Source organism: Ornithorhynchus anatinus, chromosome 10 (assembly GCF_004115215.2).
Source record: "Ornithorhynchus anatinus isolate Pmale09 chromosome 10, mOrnAna1.pri.v4, whole genome shotgun sequence".
Taxonomy (NCBI): domain Eukaryota; kingdom Metazoa; phylum Chordata; class Mammalia; order Monotremata; family Ornithorhynchidae; genus Ornithorhynchus; species Ornithorhynchus anatinus.
In genome coordinates, this window is record NC_041737.1 from 51,833,549 (window position 1) to 51,851,156 (window position 17,608).

The 17,608-nt window shown below is 50.2% G+C and overlaps 1 protein-coding gene across 4 annotated transcripts in view; it reads left to right on the forward strand.

Annotated features, from left to right (window-relative positions):
• The first annotated feature begins 365 nt into the window (after positions 1-365).
• The window catches only part of BRAF (B-Raf proto-oncogene, serine/threonine kinase), a 118,281-nt gene continuing 101,038 nt past the window's right edge, over positions 366-17,608 (forward strand). For 2 of the 4 annotated variants that reach the window (XM_029073225.2, XM_029073228.2), the window contains exon 1: positions 368-510. In XM_029073225.2, the coding sequence (XP_028929058.1) occupies positions 430-510 (81 nt within the window). In that variant the 5' untranslated portion in view covers positions 368-429. Of the gene's footprint in view, positions 511-17,608 lie in introns of all 4 variants that reach the window. The other 2 variants (XM_029073227.2, XM_029073226.2) reach the window with 2 other exon arrangements.

A 17,608-nucleotide genomic window follows, 5' to 3' on the forward strand; every position in this document is an offset into this window, starting at 1 on the left:
AACGAATGAATGAATAAACAAATGAGCCATTGAATGAATGAACAAATGAGCAATTGAATGAACGAATGAACGAACAGGTGAGTGACTGAAGGAAGGAAGAAAGGGCTGAACGAATGAAGGAACGACTGCAAGGTGGTCGCCCGTCGGGGTGTCCCCCAGGCGGGCGACGGGCGCTTCCGGGGGGCGGGACCGCGCCCTCCGTGACGCCAGGGCCCCCGGATGACGTCAGGCGCCGGCCGGGATGACGTCACGGGCGTGACTCCGCCCCCTCCTCCCCCCTCCCCCCCCGCCGCGGCGGTGGCTCCGTCTCCTGCTCCTGGAGCCAAGATGGCGGCGCTGAGCGGCGGCGGCGGCGGAGGAGGAGGAGGAGGAGCGGGAGGAGCCGGAGCGGCGGCGGCGGAGCAGGGCCCCGCGCTCTTCAACGGGGACATGGAGCCCGAGGCCGCCGCCGCCGGCGCGGCCTCCTCGGCGTCGTCCTCCTCATCGGCCGAGCCCGCCATCCCCGAGGAGGTGAGTGTCCGGCCGCCCGCCCCCCGCCCGCCGCCCGCCCGGCCGGTCCTTCCTCAGCCGCTCCCTTCCTCCCTCCCTCCCTCCCTTGCTCCGCCCGTCAGCCCGGCGCCCCCGCTTCCACCCCGCCCGCAGGCGGCGAAGGTCACCCGGCCAGCCGGGGGTCGACGGCGGGGAAGGCCGCGCCGCCAGGCCGGAGCCCCCTTCCCTCCCTCCCTCCCTCCCTCCTTCCCTCCCTCCTTCCCAGTGCTGCAGCGCCGACGGCACTGCTTGGCACCTAGGAAGCCCTTCACAAATACCCTCTTTATTATTACTAGCAATGTGACTATTAAAACACCCTCTTTATTATTATCGTCATCATCATCCCGCCCCGGCCGTGTCCCCCCATCTTTAACCTGCCCGACCTGTGTCCTCAGTTTCCCCTCTGAGCCCCCCTCCCGTGCCCACCGTGTCGGGGTCCCCTCCCCTAAATCCTCCCTTAATCTCCTCTTCCTCCGGCCTTCGGGAGGAATCCCCTCCCTCCCCCGCCGGGCCCCCTTGCCATCCCCGTGCTTTTTCCCTCCCGCTTGGGCGTCTACTACAACCCCATCCCCTTCTCTACTCCCTCCGACGCCCTCTCCATTCCATGCAGTGGGATGTATTGAGCGTTTACTGTGCGCGGCAGACGGTGTGGCCTCCCCTTCCAACAGCGCGGCCCTTCCAGGTTACTTTATCTATCACTCGATTGCCTGGGATTTATCAATCCCCCCGCCCAAAGGGCAGGGCGGGCGACCTTGATCGATACTTATTAAGCCGTTGACACGCTCCTTCGGGGACCCTCTCTTCGGCCCCCTGCGAGTTTTCAGTGTGATCTTTTCTAGCTTCTCCTTCCCCCAGCCTCGTCTGCCCTGTCCAGCTCCATCACCCTTTATACTGCAACTTTTTCTGATGGGGTGGCTCTCTCCAACTTCTGATTTTATCACCCCAATCTCCTCTTTCCCTCCTCCCTCCAACTCTCACAGGTTTCTCCATATCCCTTCTCTTCTTTCGGCCCATTTATCTGTTGTTCGCCCCTCTGTCCTTTCCTCTTCTGGCCTGAGCGACCACCTGCCGTTCATCCTCTAGTTTCCATCCCTTCCCAACTCAATTTCCCCCTCTTTTTGCCCCAATCTTAGCTCTTTCTCCCTCACCTCGCCCCATCTTCCAATTTTCCAACTCATCCTCCACTCTCTCTCCTCTCCAGTTCCTCTTCTTTCCCTGTTTCCTGCCCCTGACGTCTGCTGAGAGGCCTTCTCTTGTCTTCCCCACACCTCCACATTCCTTCTTAGTTTATAAACAGCTTTGTTCTGTTGGTCGATACGGAAATTTATTTTTAGAATACATTGTTTTTAATGGTTAAATACAAAGGGCCGCATCTGCTCTCTCTATCTTTGCACAAGTCCAACACCGCACGAGTTCGTTCAACTGTTCTATCAGGCACAGGAGCCTTCAGTTTTATTTAATTCGCCAATTCATAGGCTAGTTGTGTTTCGTTGCCTAGTTGTGTTAGAGCTTCGTTTTCAGCCTATGCCGAAGAGGGAAAGAATGGGCAGATTTAGGAATAATAAGTGGTGAATCTTAAGATCCCGGATTATTTGTCTTTTCAAGATCGTTCCCATTAAACTCTTCCCAAATGATGAATGTGAGAAGACCGGTTTTATCGCGGGCAGGGAACCAACCGACTCTGCCAACTCTCTTATAATGGACCACTCTCCCAAGTGCTTAGTGCAGTGCTCTGCACACAGTAACCGCTCCATAGATACGATTGATTTGCCAAAAGGTGGAGAAGAGGTGGTGATTGAGTAATGGCAACGGATATCTGAGAGGTTTAGAAGGCAGGTTTAAAGGATCGAGTTCATTTTCACCCTCTTAAAAGTTGGATACATTTTCCTTCCCCAAAGCCGTTTTATGCAAATATAACTCTAGAGTTTTATTCCCAAAGGAGAATCTGGTCTTTTTATAGTATCTGTGTGCGGGACTGTAGGGTTTGAGTGTCAGGATTGACTGTTGTAGAAATATTTTTGTTGTGGCATAAATGTTAAAGTCTGCAGATTCATGCCCTATTTAAATTTAGTTATGCAGTAGGTTAGTCATTTTCCCCCAACCAAAAAAATTTTAATGTAGCTGAATGTGATGTTGTATTTGATTCTCCATAAAATGAATACCGAACTGAACCATGAGGGTTGTTTTTTTTCCATTTGAGCAATTGTTTCTTCTGCCCGCTATGGTGAACTCTTATTTTCTAATCGTGTGCAGGAAAAGAAAGGTTATGTGTTGATAAGCAATGTCATAGTTAAGGTTTTCGCTTTCAAACAGTTACCGTGCTTGGATTTGGGTGGTTTTATTTAAACGCGCTGCAGGCGATTAAATATTTTTCTAGGGAGTGAAATAGAAAACATTTAGTACAACAACAGAATTCAGAAAGACTGTAGGTGAAAATCTCTATAGTGAAGTCAGCTTGCTTTTCCAGCATCGGTGGGGTGGGCACCCACACAGATATCTTTTATTCTTGTCCTTGTGAATTTAACTCTGAGTGTTTATTACCTGATTGTGTTGGGGGTCTGCCTGCCTCCAAACCATTGCCAGTTGAACTTGTTGAATCTTGTATGATCGGTAATATCTATTGTGCATCTGCTGTGTGTGGAGCCCACTGCTGTTCCCTGAAGATTGAACCTCTCTCTTTTATGTAATAATAATAATAATGTTTTTTGTTAAGCGCTTACTCTGCGCCAATCACTGTTCTAAGTGCGGGGGGGGAGATAATTATATTGGACACAGTCCCAGTCCCGAATGGGGCTCACATTTTAGGTAGGAGGGAATCCCCATTTGACAGACGAAGAAAGTGAGGCACCGAGAAGTGAAGTGACTTGCCCAAGGTCACGCAGCAGGCAAGTGATGATGATGATGGTATTTAAGTGCATACTCTGCGCCAAGCACTGTTCTAAGTGCTGGGGTAGGTCCAAGGTAATAGATTCAAGGCAATGAGGTTGTCCCACGTGGGGTTCAAAGTCTTCATCCCCATTTGACAGATGAGCTCACAGAGGCCTAGCGAAGTGAAGTGACTGGTCCAAAGTCACCCGGCTGATAAGTGGCAGAGTCGGGATGAGAACGCACGGCCTCTGACTCCCAAGCCCCGGGCAGAGCAGGGATTAGAACCCAGGTCCTCCGGCTCCCAGGCCCGTGCTTTTCCTCCCGAGCCACACTGCTTCTCATCACTCATACGGTTTTGGTGACCATCACTAACCTTAAAGGCAGTGGAACAAACTTGATCACTTGCTCCTAAAGTCAAATGGCATTCCACTACAACTAACACTCACCTGTGGTGCGTTTGCTAAATCAGCCTTTGGAATAGTTTGTGGAAGCCCCTGTTCAAAATGGATGAGTTCCAGAGCCTTAAAATAGATCGTCCTGTCTTAGCTACAATATTGTATGTAATTTAGTGGCTCAATGGGGATTAAGTGCATTTTGAAGGCAACCTCTCCTCCCCCACAATTATTTAGGGATGGCTTCCCATTTATCAGGGAGAAGTTTCTTTTCCTAAATTTCTTTTGGCTACCAAACTCATTTGGTATCTGTTAATTAGCTTGGTAGCCAGAAGAAACTTTGAATACAGCCTCCACCCTAAAATTAAGCAATTATCTTATTTATTTTTCTCTCTTGCCCCTGAGATTTTTTTTTTCCTTTTTGGATCACCACCTTACCTCGTGGGGGTTTTTTTGTTGTTGTTTTTGTTGTTGTTTTCCTTTTGTTTTTTTCTTCCCACTACCCCCTCACACCAAGATCGTTATGCCTGCGGAATGAAATTGATGCCTAGTCGGTTTCACATTCAGTCTGGTTCACCCCCAGGGATGTTATCCTGCAACACGTAAACTGGTTTGAAGCTAATTAGCATCGCGTAGTCTCGAGTGCGGAGAACGAAACTTGAAAGTTTGCAAGAGTTTTCGTCCTTGCTGTTGCTGCTCAGAACTGACAAAAGTGCTGGGAAAGTTGTGGTGTATTAGAGAAGCGGTGCGTTGGCCCAGACCACTCCCCAAAGACTGTTTTTAATTGTTATTCTTCTCAGTGGTATTTGGTAAGCCCTTGCCATGTGCTGTGTTGAGCCCGGGGATAGAAGCAAGCGAAACGGGCTGGCTACAGTCCCATTAGCCCCATTTTACAGATGGGGTAACTGAGGCACAGAGAAATTGCGACTTGCCCACGGTCACCGAGCCGACAAATGGCGGAGCCAGGATTAGAGCCCTGGTCCCCCGACTCCCAGGCCCTTGCTCTTCCCTTTAGGCCACACTGCTTCTCAGCGTGCCGAATCTCTGCTCTTTCTTAGACGAAACAGGCTTAGTCCGGTTTCTTAGACCAAAACGAGCACTGGGAAATGTATGGTGTACAATCTTCCCTCCAGTTGAGTGCTCGGTCCTTTGATTTGAGTGTTGCGGTTTTCCAGAGAAGTCCTTAAAGAAAAAGAAGACTTGAATACAGTATATCTAGTTGGAGGGTGGACAGCTGAACTTTGAGGCAAGTTTGGTTTTAGAAACTTGCTTCAGGTTTTTGGGGCACGAAGACCCCTCAGGTTTGTCCACCTTGCCTTTTATAGATTGGCAACCTGTAGCGTCTCTGGAGCAGAGAAATCCCGTCCTGGTGGGCAGTATTCGAGTGGCTACCGTGTACAGATTCCTGCCCTTGAGGGGCGTGGATAATAGATGCACAATTCTGGGTTTGTCCCCTCGCTTCCAACTGACGTTACACAGCTTCCCGGACCATAGTTGCAGTGTCCTGCGTGTGGGGGTGGTTGGGGTTGCCAACAGCAGTTGGCGTGTGAACCTCCCCGGCCTGACACACAAGCCCCTTCCCCCCGACCGTCCCTGGGAACCGGGGAAGGTGCCCAGGCCCCTGAGAACACTCGAGAATCCTGTCAGGACTGTGAGTTTCCGGGTGACCTAGGGTTTCCAAAAGACTTTTTCCTCCCCTGGAATGTTTTCTTGCCAAGCTTAAATTCTTGCACTATGCGTTTGGGCCTTAAATGATACTGTTAGGGTGGAAAAGTAGTGTTAGGTGAGTGTGGGCCCTTCAGAAATACGCTCATTACTAAGACACTTCCAGGCACTGTCCTCCATGGCCAAACTTTGGATCATTTCAGGTTTTAAAATTGGTGGAAGTCGGAGGTTAGAATTCAGAGATGTCGTGCGCATGTGTGTGTTTCAGGGGCAGTTGAGAACACAACGATTAGTTTAAGGGTCTTGGTTAAGTGGGCAGAATAGCAGTCTTCAGAGCGTTCCTGTTCACAGATTAATTTGTCATGGGTAATTCCTGTAGCACACGCTATATAGAGGTAAGTTTACACCCATTCATTATCTAGACACTGTATAATTTTCTCCCGTCACCCAACAGTTACCGACCTTGTAAATGTATTTGCTAATGTATTGGAATGCATTGACAGTTAAAAGATAAGGTTTTAAGGTCGTTACCAGTGTCTCTTAAAAAAAAAAAAAAAGGAAACATGTTAGTATTCCACATTGGCATGGTTTGAGTGTGGCGTTTGACAGTTAAAACTGTTGTCTTCAGAAAGTACCTCTTGAAAGCCTGTCAGTCGTGCCATTTTCTGTTTTAGCTTTAGCTCGTTCCTAAAGCTCGTCTGCCAGTACGGACTCAGATTTAATTGCCTTTCAGAGATTGAAGTTGAACTTTCCATGTTGCGTATTGACTGTTTATCACCAAAAATATGCTCCCAGCTTCGTATAACAGTATTGATCCAGTGGGCTGCAGTCTGAGGCAGACAGGAAAAAGCATGGGGTTTTAGTGGAAATTAACTGATCCGGGGAGGGAGCTCAACTGTATATTGATGGAGAAATGTGAAGGAGATTTGTGTGATAGAGATTTTCCGGGTTAGCTGACAGGTTTTAAGGTTTTCCTTTAGGAAGTCTTGAAAAGCTTGGTTTTAAAGTTATGCAGAAATGGTCATTGCCAAGCCCTACTGTTCCTGATTCAGCTTCTTTCCTGAGAAACTTGTATCTTCATCCCTATCGTTGGAGTGAACAATATACGCCGACTGTTCGGGGCTCGAGGAGACCCCTGAAGAGATCTCGAAATGGTTTTTGAAATGGTCACCTTTTCAGTGGCAAGCTCCTCGAGAGCAAATGCAAAATTTCGTTCTTAAAAATCCTAGAAAGTTCCTTAAGAATATGCGGAACATTTAATAGGGTCACTTTCCGTAACCTCCTTCAGAATTTTTCTGAATTTTCTCTTCGTCCCTTAAGACTTGCTTCACCCAAGTTCTCTCGGTTTTTGCTGAGGAAACGCTTTCTCGTTTGGGGTCGGGTGAGTGGGAGAAGTAAAGGGAGATGAGGTTTGGTCCCATTGTAGAGCACTGGGCTCATTACGTTGGTTTGGCTCCGCTTTGGATTTTGCTCCAGAGATGGGGTATTCCGGGTAAGATGAGATAAGCGGTGGATATGAGGCTTGGAGGTCTCACTTGTGGCCCAAAGACCCCCTGGTTGGGAGTCTGCATAATAATGATAATTAAGAGGCTGGTAAAGCGCTTATTATGTGCCAAGCACTGTTCTAAGCACTGGGGTAGGCACAAGTTAGTCTGGTTGGATACAGTCCCTGTCCCACACGGGGCTCACAGTCTGAGGGAGTGGGATTTAATTCCCATTTTACAGTTGAGGAAAGTGAAGCCCAGAGAAGCCAAGTGACTTGCCCAGGGTCACCCAGCAGACACGTGACAGAACTGGGTATTAGAACCCAGGTCCTCTCACCCCCCAGGCTCTTTCCACTAAACCATACTGCTTCTGCGTAGCCTGGCTCCTGCCTGCCTGCATACCTCTAACAGCGTTGGATTGTGAGCCCGGAAAAACACGAAAAGCTTAGGAGCCAACCGGTTCCAGGAGCTAACATTCCACACTCGATGACATTCCGAATGTTCCCAGCCTCCGCCTTTCGGCTATTGCCTTCGGAAAACATAAGCAGAAATAGCTGGACCCTGTATCCGTCCGGGCCGAGCGCGATGCCCGTCTCATTTGCTGTCCTCTACTGTTTTCCTGGCCGCTCCTCATTTTCCTTCCCTCTCCGCCTGCCTCTCGCTCCGGCCCCCCGGCCTCCATCCTTCCATCTGTCACCAGTCCTTGAACGCGGGCGCTCGCTCCGTCCGCGCGGGGTGTAGTTTCTCGGCCTGAAGCCCGCGGGCGTTTCTCCCAGAGGGGATGGCGGGGCCGACCGACGCTGACGGGATGAGCTTCATCTCAGCCGCCGATCAGATGATGAGCGTGATGATGCCGATGATGACGTTATGGCATATAAGCTCGCCTATCTATCAAACACCGTACTAAGCACTAGGGTAGATATGAGATAAGTTTGGACACAGTCCCTGTCCCACATGGGGCTCTAGGTCTAATGAGGAGGGAAAACAGGTAATACTACTAATAATAACTGTGGCATATATTAAGCATGTACTACGTGCTAAGCACTGGGGTAGATACAAGATGGCCAGGCCCAGTTCCCGTCTCTCATGGGGCTCACGGTCTAAGTAGGAAGGAGAACAGTAGCGAATCTCATTTTACAGATGAGGAAACTGAGGCACCGAGGAGCTAAGTGGCGACCCGGTAAGCAGGGAAACTGGAATTTAAACTCAGGTCCTTCCGACCTCTTAGGCCCATCTCTTCTCACTAACCCATGCCGCTCCCTTGTTGGTTCCCTCCCGTCCAGAAGGGTGGGAGGCGGGAAACTTGGCGTGACGATGGGTTGCCAGGCCCCCGGCTCTGGGATCCCACCCTGGTCCCCCTGTCGGCCTCCCTCCGTTCATTTCATGATGGGGTTTGGCCTGTACCGCTCTGGGCCCCCGTTGGGAGGAGGGCTGGGAAGGAGAAGTGGTCCGGCAGAGCAGACCTTTCTGCCTGGCGATATCAGGTGTGGGGAGGGCTGGGGCGCCCGTTTGCCCCTGCCTGAGGGGTTGGATGGGGTGGAGGGGGCCAAGACTTCAGTTCCCAGCTGGGCGGTCCCGCCAGATTTTGGGGAAACCCACACTACATCCTGACTTCTGTCAACTCCCCCCTCCCCTAAGGGTGGGCAGGGCTGCAGTCTCCTCCCCATCCTGTCCCATGCATATGAAAAATATTTCCTATCAGTGGGAGAGAACGATACTAATAATAGTGGTATTTGGTAAACTGGGACAGAGAGAAATCAGTCAGGTCAGGTACAGCCCCTGTCCTTCATGGCACTTACGGTCTATGGGGAAGGGAGAACATTTTCAGAGGTGGAAACTGAGGCACGGAGAAGTGACTTGCCCCAGGTCCCACAGCAGGCAAGGTGGGGGAACCGAGATTAGAATCCGGGACTCCCGACTCCCAGCCCCTTGCCCTCTCCACTAGGCCACACCGAGAGTGGCGGGAAAATTAGTTTCAGGGTTTGTGTTAGGGTGCTCCAGAAATGGGTCAGAGGTTTTCAGATGGCTCTAGGGGCCCCCGGACTATATAGGAAAGGGCTTCAGTTTTTATTTGGGCGCGATGGAGCCGCCGATGGTGAGAATGCATCTGGGAATTGTTGAGAGGGGCTCTCTCCCCACCCCGGTGGGCCCTGAGGGGAGCGAGTGAGCATTTCCTCCCACCCCTTGCCCTCTGGGGTGAGCGGTGCTCGGACCCCAAAGGTAAGAAGGGAACGGCCTCTCTGGCTGCTCCGACCACCCCGCGGCAGCGGGGAGGGCTTGCGCTGAAGCTAAACCGAGTCCAACTCCTGCACAGTGTCCCCTCTCAATCCAGGAAAAATCAAAGTAGAAGCAGCTATAGCGACCTGGGGCAAAGTTAAGATTTCCAGCCAGGGTTTCCTGTTGGCAAAACTACCCCGAATTTGGCCGGTAAAACCCAATCAGATGATTTTTACGCATATTTGCATTTTTTTTCCTCAGGCCTCACAATAGCCTCCCCCCCATCCCAGCCTTTCTTGGTTGTAATTTGTGCGCTGTGAAATGCTCCAGTCAAATGTTTTTAAGAGATTCTTTGCCTTTTCCCTTCCTGTCAGTGCTTGGATCGGGAAGTGAATTCTCGTATTTTTCCATGGGCGGGTTTGGGTTCCTCTCTTCTCCCAAATTCTAGCGTTGCTACTGGAATGTTGGAATGTTGGCTCCCGGAGGCCCGAGGTGTCCATACTGCTGGCAGGAGGGAGGAGAAAACCCTCGGGCTTCTCTACGGTTTCAAGCGCTCTGCTCTAAGGCTTCAGGGGAACAGTTGAGGAACTGTGGATCTGGTATTTTGTGAGAAATGGTGAGAGTTATCTAGCCAAAGGAGGAAAATCCCTCTCTCACACCCTGGAATTGAGAGGTTCAGCCTTTAAAAATTTTTAAGCATAATAATAATGACGACGGTATTTGTTAGGCGCTTACTATGTGCCAAGCACTCCTCTAAGCTCTGGGGTAGATACAAGGTAACCAGGATGTCCCAGGTGGGGCTCACGGTCTTAATCCCCGTTTTACAGATGGGATAACTAAGGCACAGAGAAGTGAAGTGCCTCGCCCAAAGTCACACAGCTAAGTAGCGGAGTCGGGAGTCAGGTCAGATAGAGCCCCTGTCCTTCATGAGGCTCACGGTCTATGGGGAAGGGAGAACATTTTCAGAGGTGGAAACTGAGGCGGAAACCCACAGAACCCACGGCCTCTCCCTGCCAAGCCTGTGCTGCGTGTAATTCCAGAGGTCTTAGCCTCTGTTCTCCTCTTTGAGGACCTGCCTGTGGCGGAAATTGGTAAAAGTGGGACACCGTGGTCTCTAATCAAATCACAAACAAGAATGGAAGCTGGGTTGCAGTGGGAGAGAGAATCGGTCGATCGATCGGTGGTATTTACTCGACCGTGCATCGGCCTCCTTGTTGACCTCCCTGCCTCCTGTCTCTCCACTCCGATCCAAGCTTCACTCTCCTACCCGGATTATTTTTCCAAAAAAAATAAAATTCAGTCCACATCTCCCAACTCTTCAAGAACTCCCAGTGGACACCAGTCGACCTCTATATCAAACAAACTCCTTACCATCCGCTTTAAAGCACGCAATCAGCTTGCCCCCCTCCTACCTAACCTCTCTGATTCCCTACTACAACACCGCCCGCACGCTTCGCTCCTCAGATTCCTCCATTCATTCAGTCGTGTTTATTGAGCGCTTACTGTGTGCCAAGCACTGTACTAAGCCCTTGGGAGAGTACAGCACAACAACAGACACAGTCCCTGCCCATAACAGGCTCACAGTCTAGAGACTGTGCCTCTAATGCCATCCTACTCCCTGTTCCCCGATCTCACCTATCTCACCACCGACTCAATCGCATTTATTGAACGCTTACCCTGTGTATAGCACTGTTCTAAGCGCTTGGGGAGACTACAGTGTAATAGGACTCCTTGCTCAAGTCCTGCCTTTAGCCTGAAACTCCCTCCCTCATCAGGTATGACAAACCACTGCTCTCCCCACCTTCAAAGCCTTAGAAGCAGCATAGCTCAGTGGCAAGAGCCCGGGCTTGGAGTCAGAGGTCATGGGTTCGAATCCCTGCTCTGCCACTTGTCAGCCGAGTGAGTGTGGGCAAGTCACTTCTCTGTGCCTCAGTTACCTCATCTGGAAAACGGGGATTAAGACTGTGAGCCTCACGTGGGACAACCTGATTACCCTGTATCTACCCCAGCGCTTAAAACATCGCTCTGCAAATAGTAAATGCTTAACAAATACCAATATTCATTATTATTAAATCACCTCCCCTCCAAGAGGTCTTCTCCTATTAAGCCCTTTTTTCCCCTACTCCCTCTGCCTTTTACACCTCCTGTGTATTTGAAATTCACCCCTCCAGCCCCACAGCACCTGTGTACATATCCTGTATTTATATCGTCTCCTCCTCTAGATTGCCAGCTCATCGTGGGCAGATATGCCAACTCGATTGCACTCTCCCAAGCGTTTAGTACAGGGCTCTGTACAGGTAAGCACTCAGTAAATACCACTGATTGATATTTATGGAGGGCTTACTGTGGGCAGAACCCTGAACTAAGTGCTTGGGTGGGGACGAGAGAGTTGATAGACCTGATCTCCGCACACACAGAGTTTACAAGAGTGGATAAGAAAGAGGGTGAGAGCCGCTCAAGTGCCCGAAAGCCAGCGGTCAGGAATTTCTGTCTATGCCGAGAGGACGGAGAATCCTCTGAAGATTTTTTGAGGATTGGGGAGATTTGCGCCGAGCTGGGTTTTAGAGAACTGATCCGGACAAGAGAGTGAAGTATGAACTGGAGAGGGGGCGACCAGGAGGCTGATGCGATAGACTAGCCAGGATTTTTTTTTTATGCTATCCGTTAAACACTTACTACGTGCCGGGCACCGTACTAAGCGCCGGGGTGGATACAAGATCTTCAGGTTGGACGCGGTCTGTGTCCCTCATTGGACACACGGTCTTCAGCCCCATTTGACCAGTCTTTGTCCAAGATGGTGGCCGTTGGAGTGGAGAATCATTCATTCAATAGTATTTATTGAGGGCTTACTATGTGCAGAGCACTGTACTAAGCGCTTGGAATGTACAATTCGGCAACAGATAGAGACAATTGGAAGATTGATTGCCCCCTTTCTCTCCATCCAAACTACCTCCCTGATCCAAGCACTTGCCATGTCTTGCCTTGACTGTTCATATAATCGTATTTATTGAGCGCTCACTGTGTGCAGAGCACTGTACTGAGCGCTTATTGCAGCCCGCCTCGTCTCTGACCTCCGAGCCTCTGGAACACGGTGTTTTGCAGAACAAAGTAGGGACGCAGAGGAGCTTCTCTTACTCCTACAAGAGGCAATCCCACTAGGTATCTGGAAAAAGAGGCCCCATATTTTGAACCGGTTTTGGCTCTTCGTTTCTCATGAGGTCAAGTTGAGCCTCAGCATCCTCAGAAAAATATTTTTGAGTGTCATCGCCAAGCTAGACATGTCCCCTCTACACGGTAAGCTCCTTGCAAGCAGGAAACATGTCTACCAACTCTGTCGTAGTGTACCCTCCCAAGCGTTTAGTACAGTGCTCTGCAAACAAGCTCTCAGTAGAGACGATTGATCGAGCTGAGCGTTCTGTAACTCCACAGTAGCGACCACCTGTTTGCATTTTTAATCTCTATTCAGTGATGTAATTGAGCAGGCCTTCAGTTTCCAACGATCCCCCCCCCCACACAAATAACACATTAATAGATTCAACCTGGTGCTCGCAGGAACCCTCACTGCTTGGTCCAATTCGTCCTGAGTTCCCAAGGTGTGTATCACCCCCATCCTCCCCTTCACACTCCTTCTAGCCCCCCCCCCCCCAAACTAACCCTTTGCTCTGTATTAGTCCCCATTCCTCCTCTGTTAATCTCTTTGACGGCCATCCCACACCACCTCTCAGACTGGTTCCCCACTGGGAAGCTGAACACAGTGGTTTGCCCTGAAATGGCTTTCTTCCTGCCTTCATTTACAATGCAGATCTGAACTCCTAGGATGTGATCGGCTTTTGACCTTGGGTTCTGATTCCCAAAAGTCCACACTGAGAATGGAAACCTTTCCGGCAGGACTAGAACCGTACTAGTTCAGTCATTCGTTTGGTGTCGTTTTTCACCAGATCCTGTTCACCACATCTCTAGAACCCCTCCCTTTCTCTCCATCCAAACGGCATCCACGTTGAGCCAAGCACTTACCCTACCCTACCTCGAGTACTGCGTCAGCCTCCTCACTGACCTCCCTGCCTCCTGTCCCTTCCCACTCCAGTCCATACTTCACTCTCCTGCCCGGATCGTAACTGGGGCAAGCTTTTTGGAGCAGCTGGGATTTTAGGAGGGCTTTGAGGGTGGAGAAGGTTGAAGTCTGGAAGATACCAATCAATCAGTCGTATTGATTAAGCGCTTACTTTGTGCGGAGCGCTTGGGAGAGTCCAACACAGCAGTATAACAGACACATTCCCTGCCCACAATTAATTTACAGCCTAGAGGGGAAGGAGAAGGAGGAAAGGAGTTCCAGGCCATGAAGATAATGGGAGAGAGGCTGGACTAAACCCTCTTTTCTTTTCCTGTTGGTTTTTGTTTTTTTTGATGGTCTTTGTTAAGCCCTTACTGCTTGCCAGTTTTAGACGCTGGGGTGGATACAAGACAATCCTGTTGGACGCAGATCCAGGCCCACGTAGGGGTCACGGTATTAATCCCCATTTACAGTTGATGTACCTGAGGCCCAGAGACGTGAAGCGACTTGCCCGAGGTCACACAGCAGACAAGCGGCAGAGCTGGGATTAGAACCCAGGTCCTTCTGACTCCCAGGCCTGGGGTCTGCCCTTCAGGCCACACTCTTTTTCCCCTATCCTCCCTCCCTTCTGGGTCAGCCGGGCTCTTGGCTGTGTTGTGTGCACCCTATAAGCACTTGGATGCTCATCCCAACCCCCCAACATTTTAGGGAAATATCCCTGTACGGTCCCATTTCCCCTCTCCGTAATCTATTTTAATACCTGTCTCCCCCCGAAGACCGCAAGCTCCTTGTGGGCGGGGATCGGGGTCTACCAACTCTGTCGTATCGTCCTTTCCCAAGGGCTTAGCACAGTGCTGTGCACACGGGAAGCGCTCGGTAAATACCACCGGTGGATGATTGGTTGACCAGAGCCGGGTAGAGCCTGGAGGTGGATTTGGGCAGGGTTGAGCTGAGGAGGAGGGAGTGAGGCCAGCCAAAGAGTGAGGCAGAGAGCCTTAAAGCTGTCATTGAGAGTCTCCGCCTGATGCCGCCGTGGGAGACGGTCGCGTGGGAGACGGTCAACCGTTGGAAGCGGGGAGGAACAGAGAGACCTTTTCAGCGAGATGATTTGGGCAGCAGCCCGGAGCAGATATTGAAGAAGTCTCTAATCCCAACAACAATAATAATAATAATTGTGACATTTAAGTGCCTGTTATATGTAAAATGGGGATTAAGACTGTGAGCCCTCTGTGGGACTGGAACCGTATCCAACCCGATCATCTTGCATCTACCCCAGTGCTCAGTACAGTGCCTAGCTCATAGTGCTTAACAAATACCATAAAGAAAAAGAGAATCAGGTCAGGCACGGTCCCTCTTCCACATGGGGCTCCCAGCCCAATCGGGAAGGAGATCAGGGATTGAGTTCCCCTTTTCCAGAGGAGGCAACTGAGGCCCAGAGAAGTGAAGAGACTCACCCAAAGTCACACATCCGACAAGTGGCGGAGCCGGAATTTGAACCCAGGTTCTCCGATTCCCAGGCCCGTGCTCTTTCTGCTAGACTGGGCTGTTTACAGCGCTCTGCACACAGTAAGCACTCCGTAAATGCCCCTGATTAATTACTTCCCGAAGAAGACATGCTTGTTTTCCTGCTAGCCTTCTGAAGCTAAGAAGGATGCTGTTATTTCATGGCCTGGTAGAAAAGGAGGGGCTTCTCAGTGCTTTAGCTTGTCTCACCTTCCCCCACCCCACCATATTTCACAGCTATGGGATATATAAAGCTCCGTTCTACACTCTTGTCAGCATTTTCAGGTCTGCCAGGATTTCCCCCTCCTTGCCTACTCTGGGCAGCCTTCCCATTATTTCTCTGGAGGAGTTTCCTCTTCCCTGCCTTCCGAGAGCCTGCACAAAGGGTGTGAGAGGTGTGTGTCTCTCTGTGTGTGCGTGTGTGTGTGTGTGTAAAGCGAACTCAGTTTTATATAGAGAAATAAATGTTATTTTTATTGCCTGAAGAATACTGGAATCTCACCCCTCTTATTCTCCCGTGACTCATTTCTTAGAACACGGCCTCAGTGTAAAGCAGGGGAGACCGACACCAAACCCTCTGGGCCTCTTGCTTCATCATCTAGGCTCCCTCCTTCCTCTCCTCCCCATCTTCCCGTTTTCTTCCTCCCTCCCCCCCAGTTGTTCCTCCTTTTTCCATACTTGCGGCTGAAATGAGTTGGAATCCAAGAACTCCCCAGTCATGCGAAGGAGACGATGCCTCTGGCTGCTGTGCAGTTGGCCCCGTGGGTGGTCCCTGAAGCCAGAGGGTCCACGAACAGGGTGGGTGGCTACGCTCCTGCTCGGCTCTCCGGCCCTGACCTCTGTCTTCAAAGATGATGCTCCTCGTGGGTCACGGGGCTGAGAAGACTGACCCCGGAATGACCCACCAACCACGGTTTTCCCAAGGCCGGATCCTTCTTGTTGTTAATAATAACAGTGGTATTTGTTAAGCATTTACTTTGTGCCAGACACTGTAGTAAAGGTTGGGCTGGATACCAGCTAATCAGGTTGGACGCAGTCCCTGTCCCACATGGGGCTCACAGTCTCAATCCCCATTTTGCAGATGAGGTAACTGAGGCCCAGAGAAGTGAAGTGACTTGCCTAAGGTCACACAGCAGACAAGTGGAGTGGGGATGAGAACCCAGGTCCTTCTGACTCCCAGACCCGTGCTGTATCCACTAGGCCATGCTGCTTATCCTACATCCACCCTGGAGCCGTTTTTGACTATCTCCATGCGACCCCGTCTTCACGAAGTCTTCGCTCAAGGAGAGTAACCTCTCTCTCTGTTTCTGTCCAGCAACCGCCCACCACGCTGACACAGTGGTTGACCCTGGGCTTCACCCTATCTTTAAAACGACCTTTTTCTGCCCTTCAGAAGTTGTTTGTGCACCCTTCCATGATGTCTCCCTTCCTGTCAATCAGCCGGGGGTATTTAGTGAGTGCTTATAATGTACCAAGCACTTCTCAGCTCTTAGAACGGCGCTTGCCATCTAGTAAGCACTTAAATGCAATAATAATAATAATGCCACAGAGTTGGAAGACACGCTCTCTGCTCGCAAGCAGCTTACAATCCAGTGAGGGAGGTGGATGTTAAAATAAATTACAGGTAAGGGACGTGGCAGAGCATAAGGATACCTCCCCAAGTACTATAGGGGTTGGGGGTGAGGTCAACCTCATATAAAATGGGGATTGAGACTGTAGGACATGAACTGTGTCCAACCTGATCAATTTGAACCTACCCCAGTCCTTAGTACGGTGCCTGGCACTTTGTGCTTAAGAAATAACATTTTTAAAAAAACCTCAAAACACCAAGGTTCTCAAGTAGCTTACAAGAATGAATGCATTTTCCCTTCCAATATATTTTGTCGTGGTATCTTTGTATTCTATTTGGGGAAAATAAGAAAGAAGATGTTTGTGTCAGACCGTTGAGCCACTCGGGATCGGGAATTTGCCGTTCGACATTGCTACCAAAATGGCCCCTCTTATCATCAAAAGGTGCCCGGTTCCCTTATGCAAGTGGTGCCGGTCGGATGGACCGAAGGAGATCGGTTGTTAAACGTTGAGGCTCCCGATCGTTTTTGGCATTTAGGAAGCTTGCGGAGCAGCCAAGGGGGAGATCGCCAAATACATCATCATTTGGAGCTAAAATATCAATATGAGTTATGCATGTTAGTATTAACAAAATGATTCTGTGGGGAGAGCAATTCCTATATACGTTTTCATTGACTTGGCAAGGCCAGCCCTCAGTTATTTGGTTTCTGGGGGAAAGAAGTTTTCCTCATTTTTTTGTTTTCATTAGGTGGCCAAATAAACCAAAAAGATGGTGATGTTTCCTTTCTTCAACGCTTGTGAACGATGGCCAGTTCTTCCCCGGAACTTATTGATGGCTACCTGGCGGGGCTCACTTCACACGTGTCTTCTTCCGTAATTATATATTGAGAAGCAAGGTGGCCTAGGGGAAAGAGCAGGGGCCCGGGTTGTGATACCTGCTGTGTGATTGTAGGCAGATCACTTCACTTCTCTGGGCCCCAGTTCCCTCATCTGCAGAATGAGGATTAAGACTGTGAGCCCGATGAGTGGGGACGGGGGCTGTGTCTAAAGCGATTATCTCGTATCGACTCACTTGTTGCATATTAAGCTTGTCAGTATTATTAAAAAAAGGATTATGTCAGCATTGAGACTTGTACTGGGCGTCTTCAGTGGAGTCTAGTCCACTTTGGCTGAGGTAGCAGGGTTTATATTAAGCGCTTACTGTGTGTGGGCCACTGTACTGAGCCCTAGGAAAGAATGCAGGGATGGGGGGGAGGGAGAAAAAGTTGCATCCAGATCCCAGCAGAAAAGAGCAAAGGTAAGAGCCACCAGCTCTATAATAAGTTCCTCCA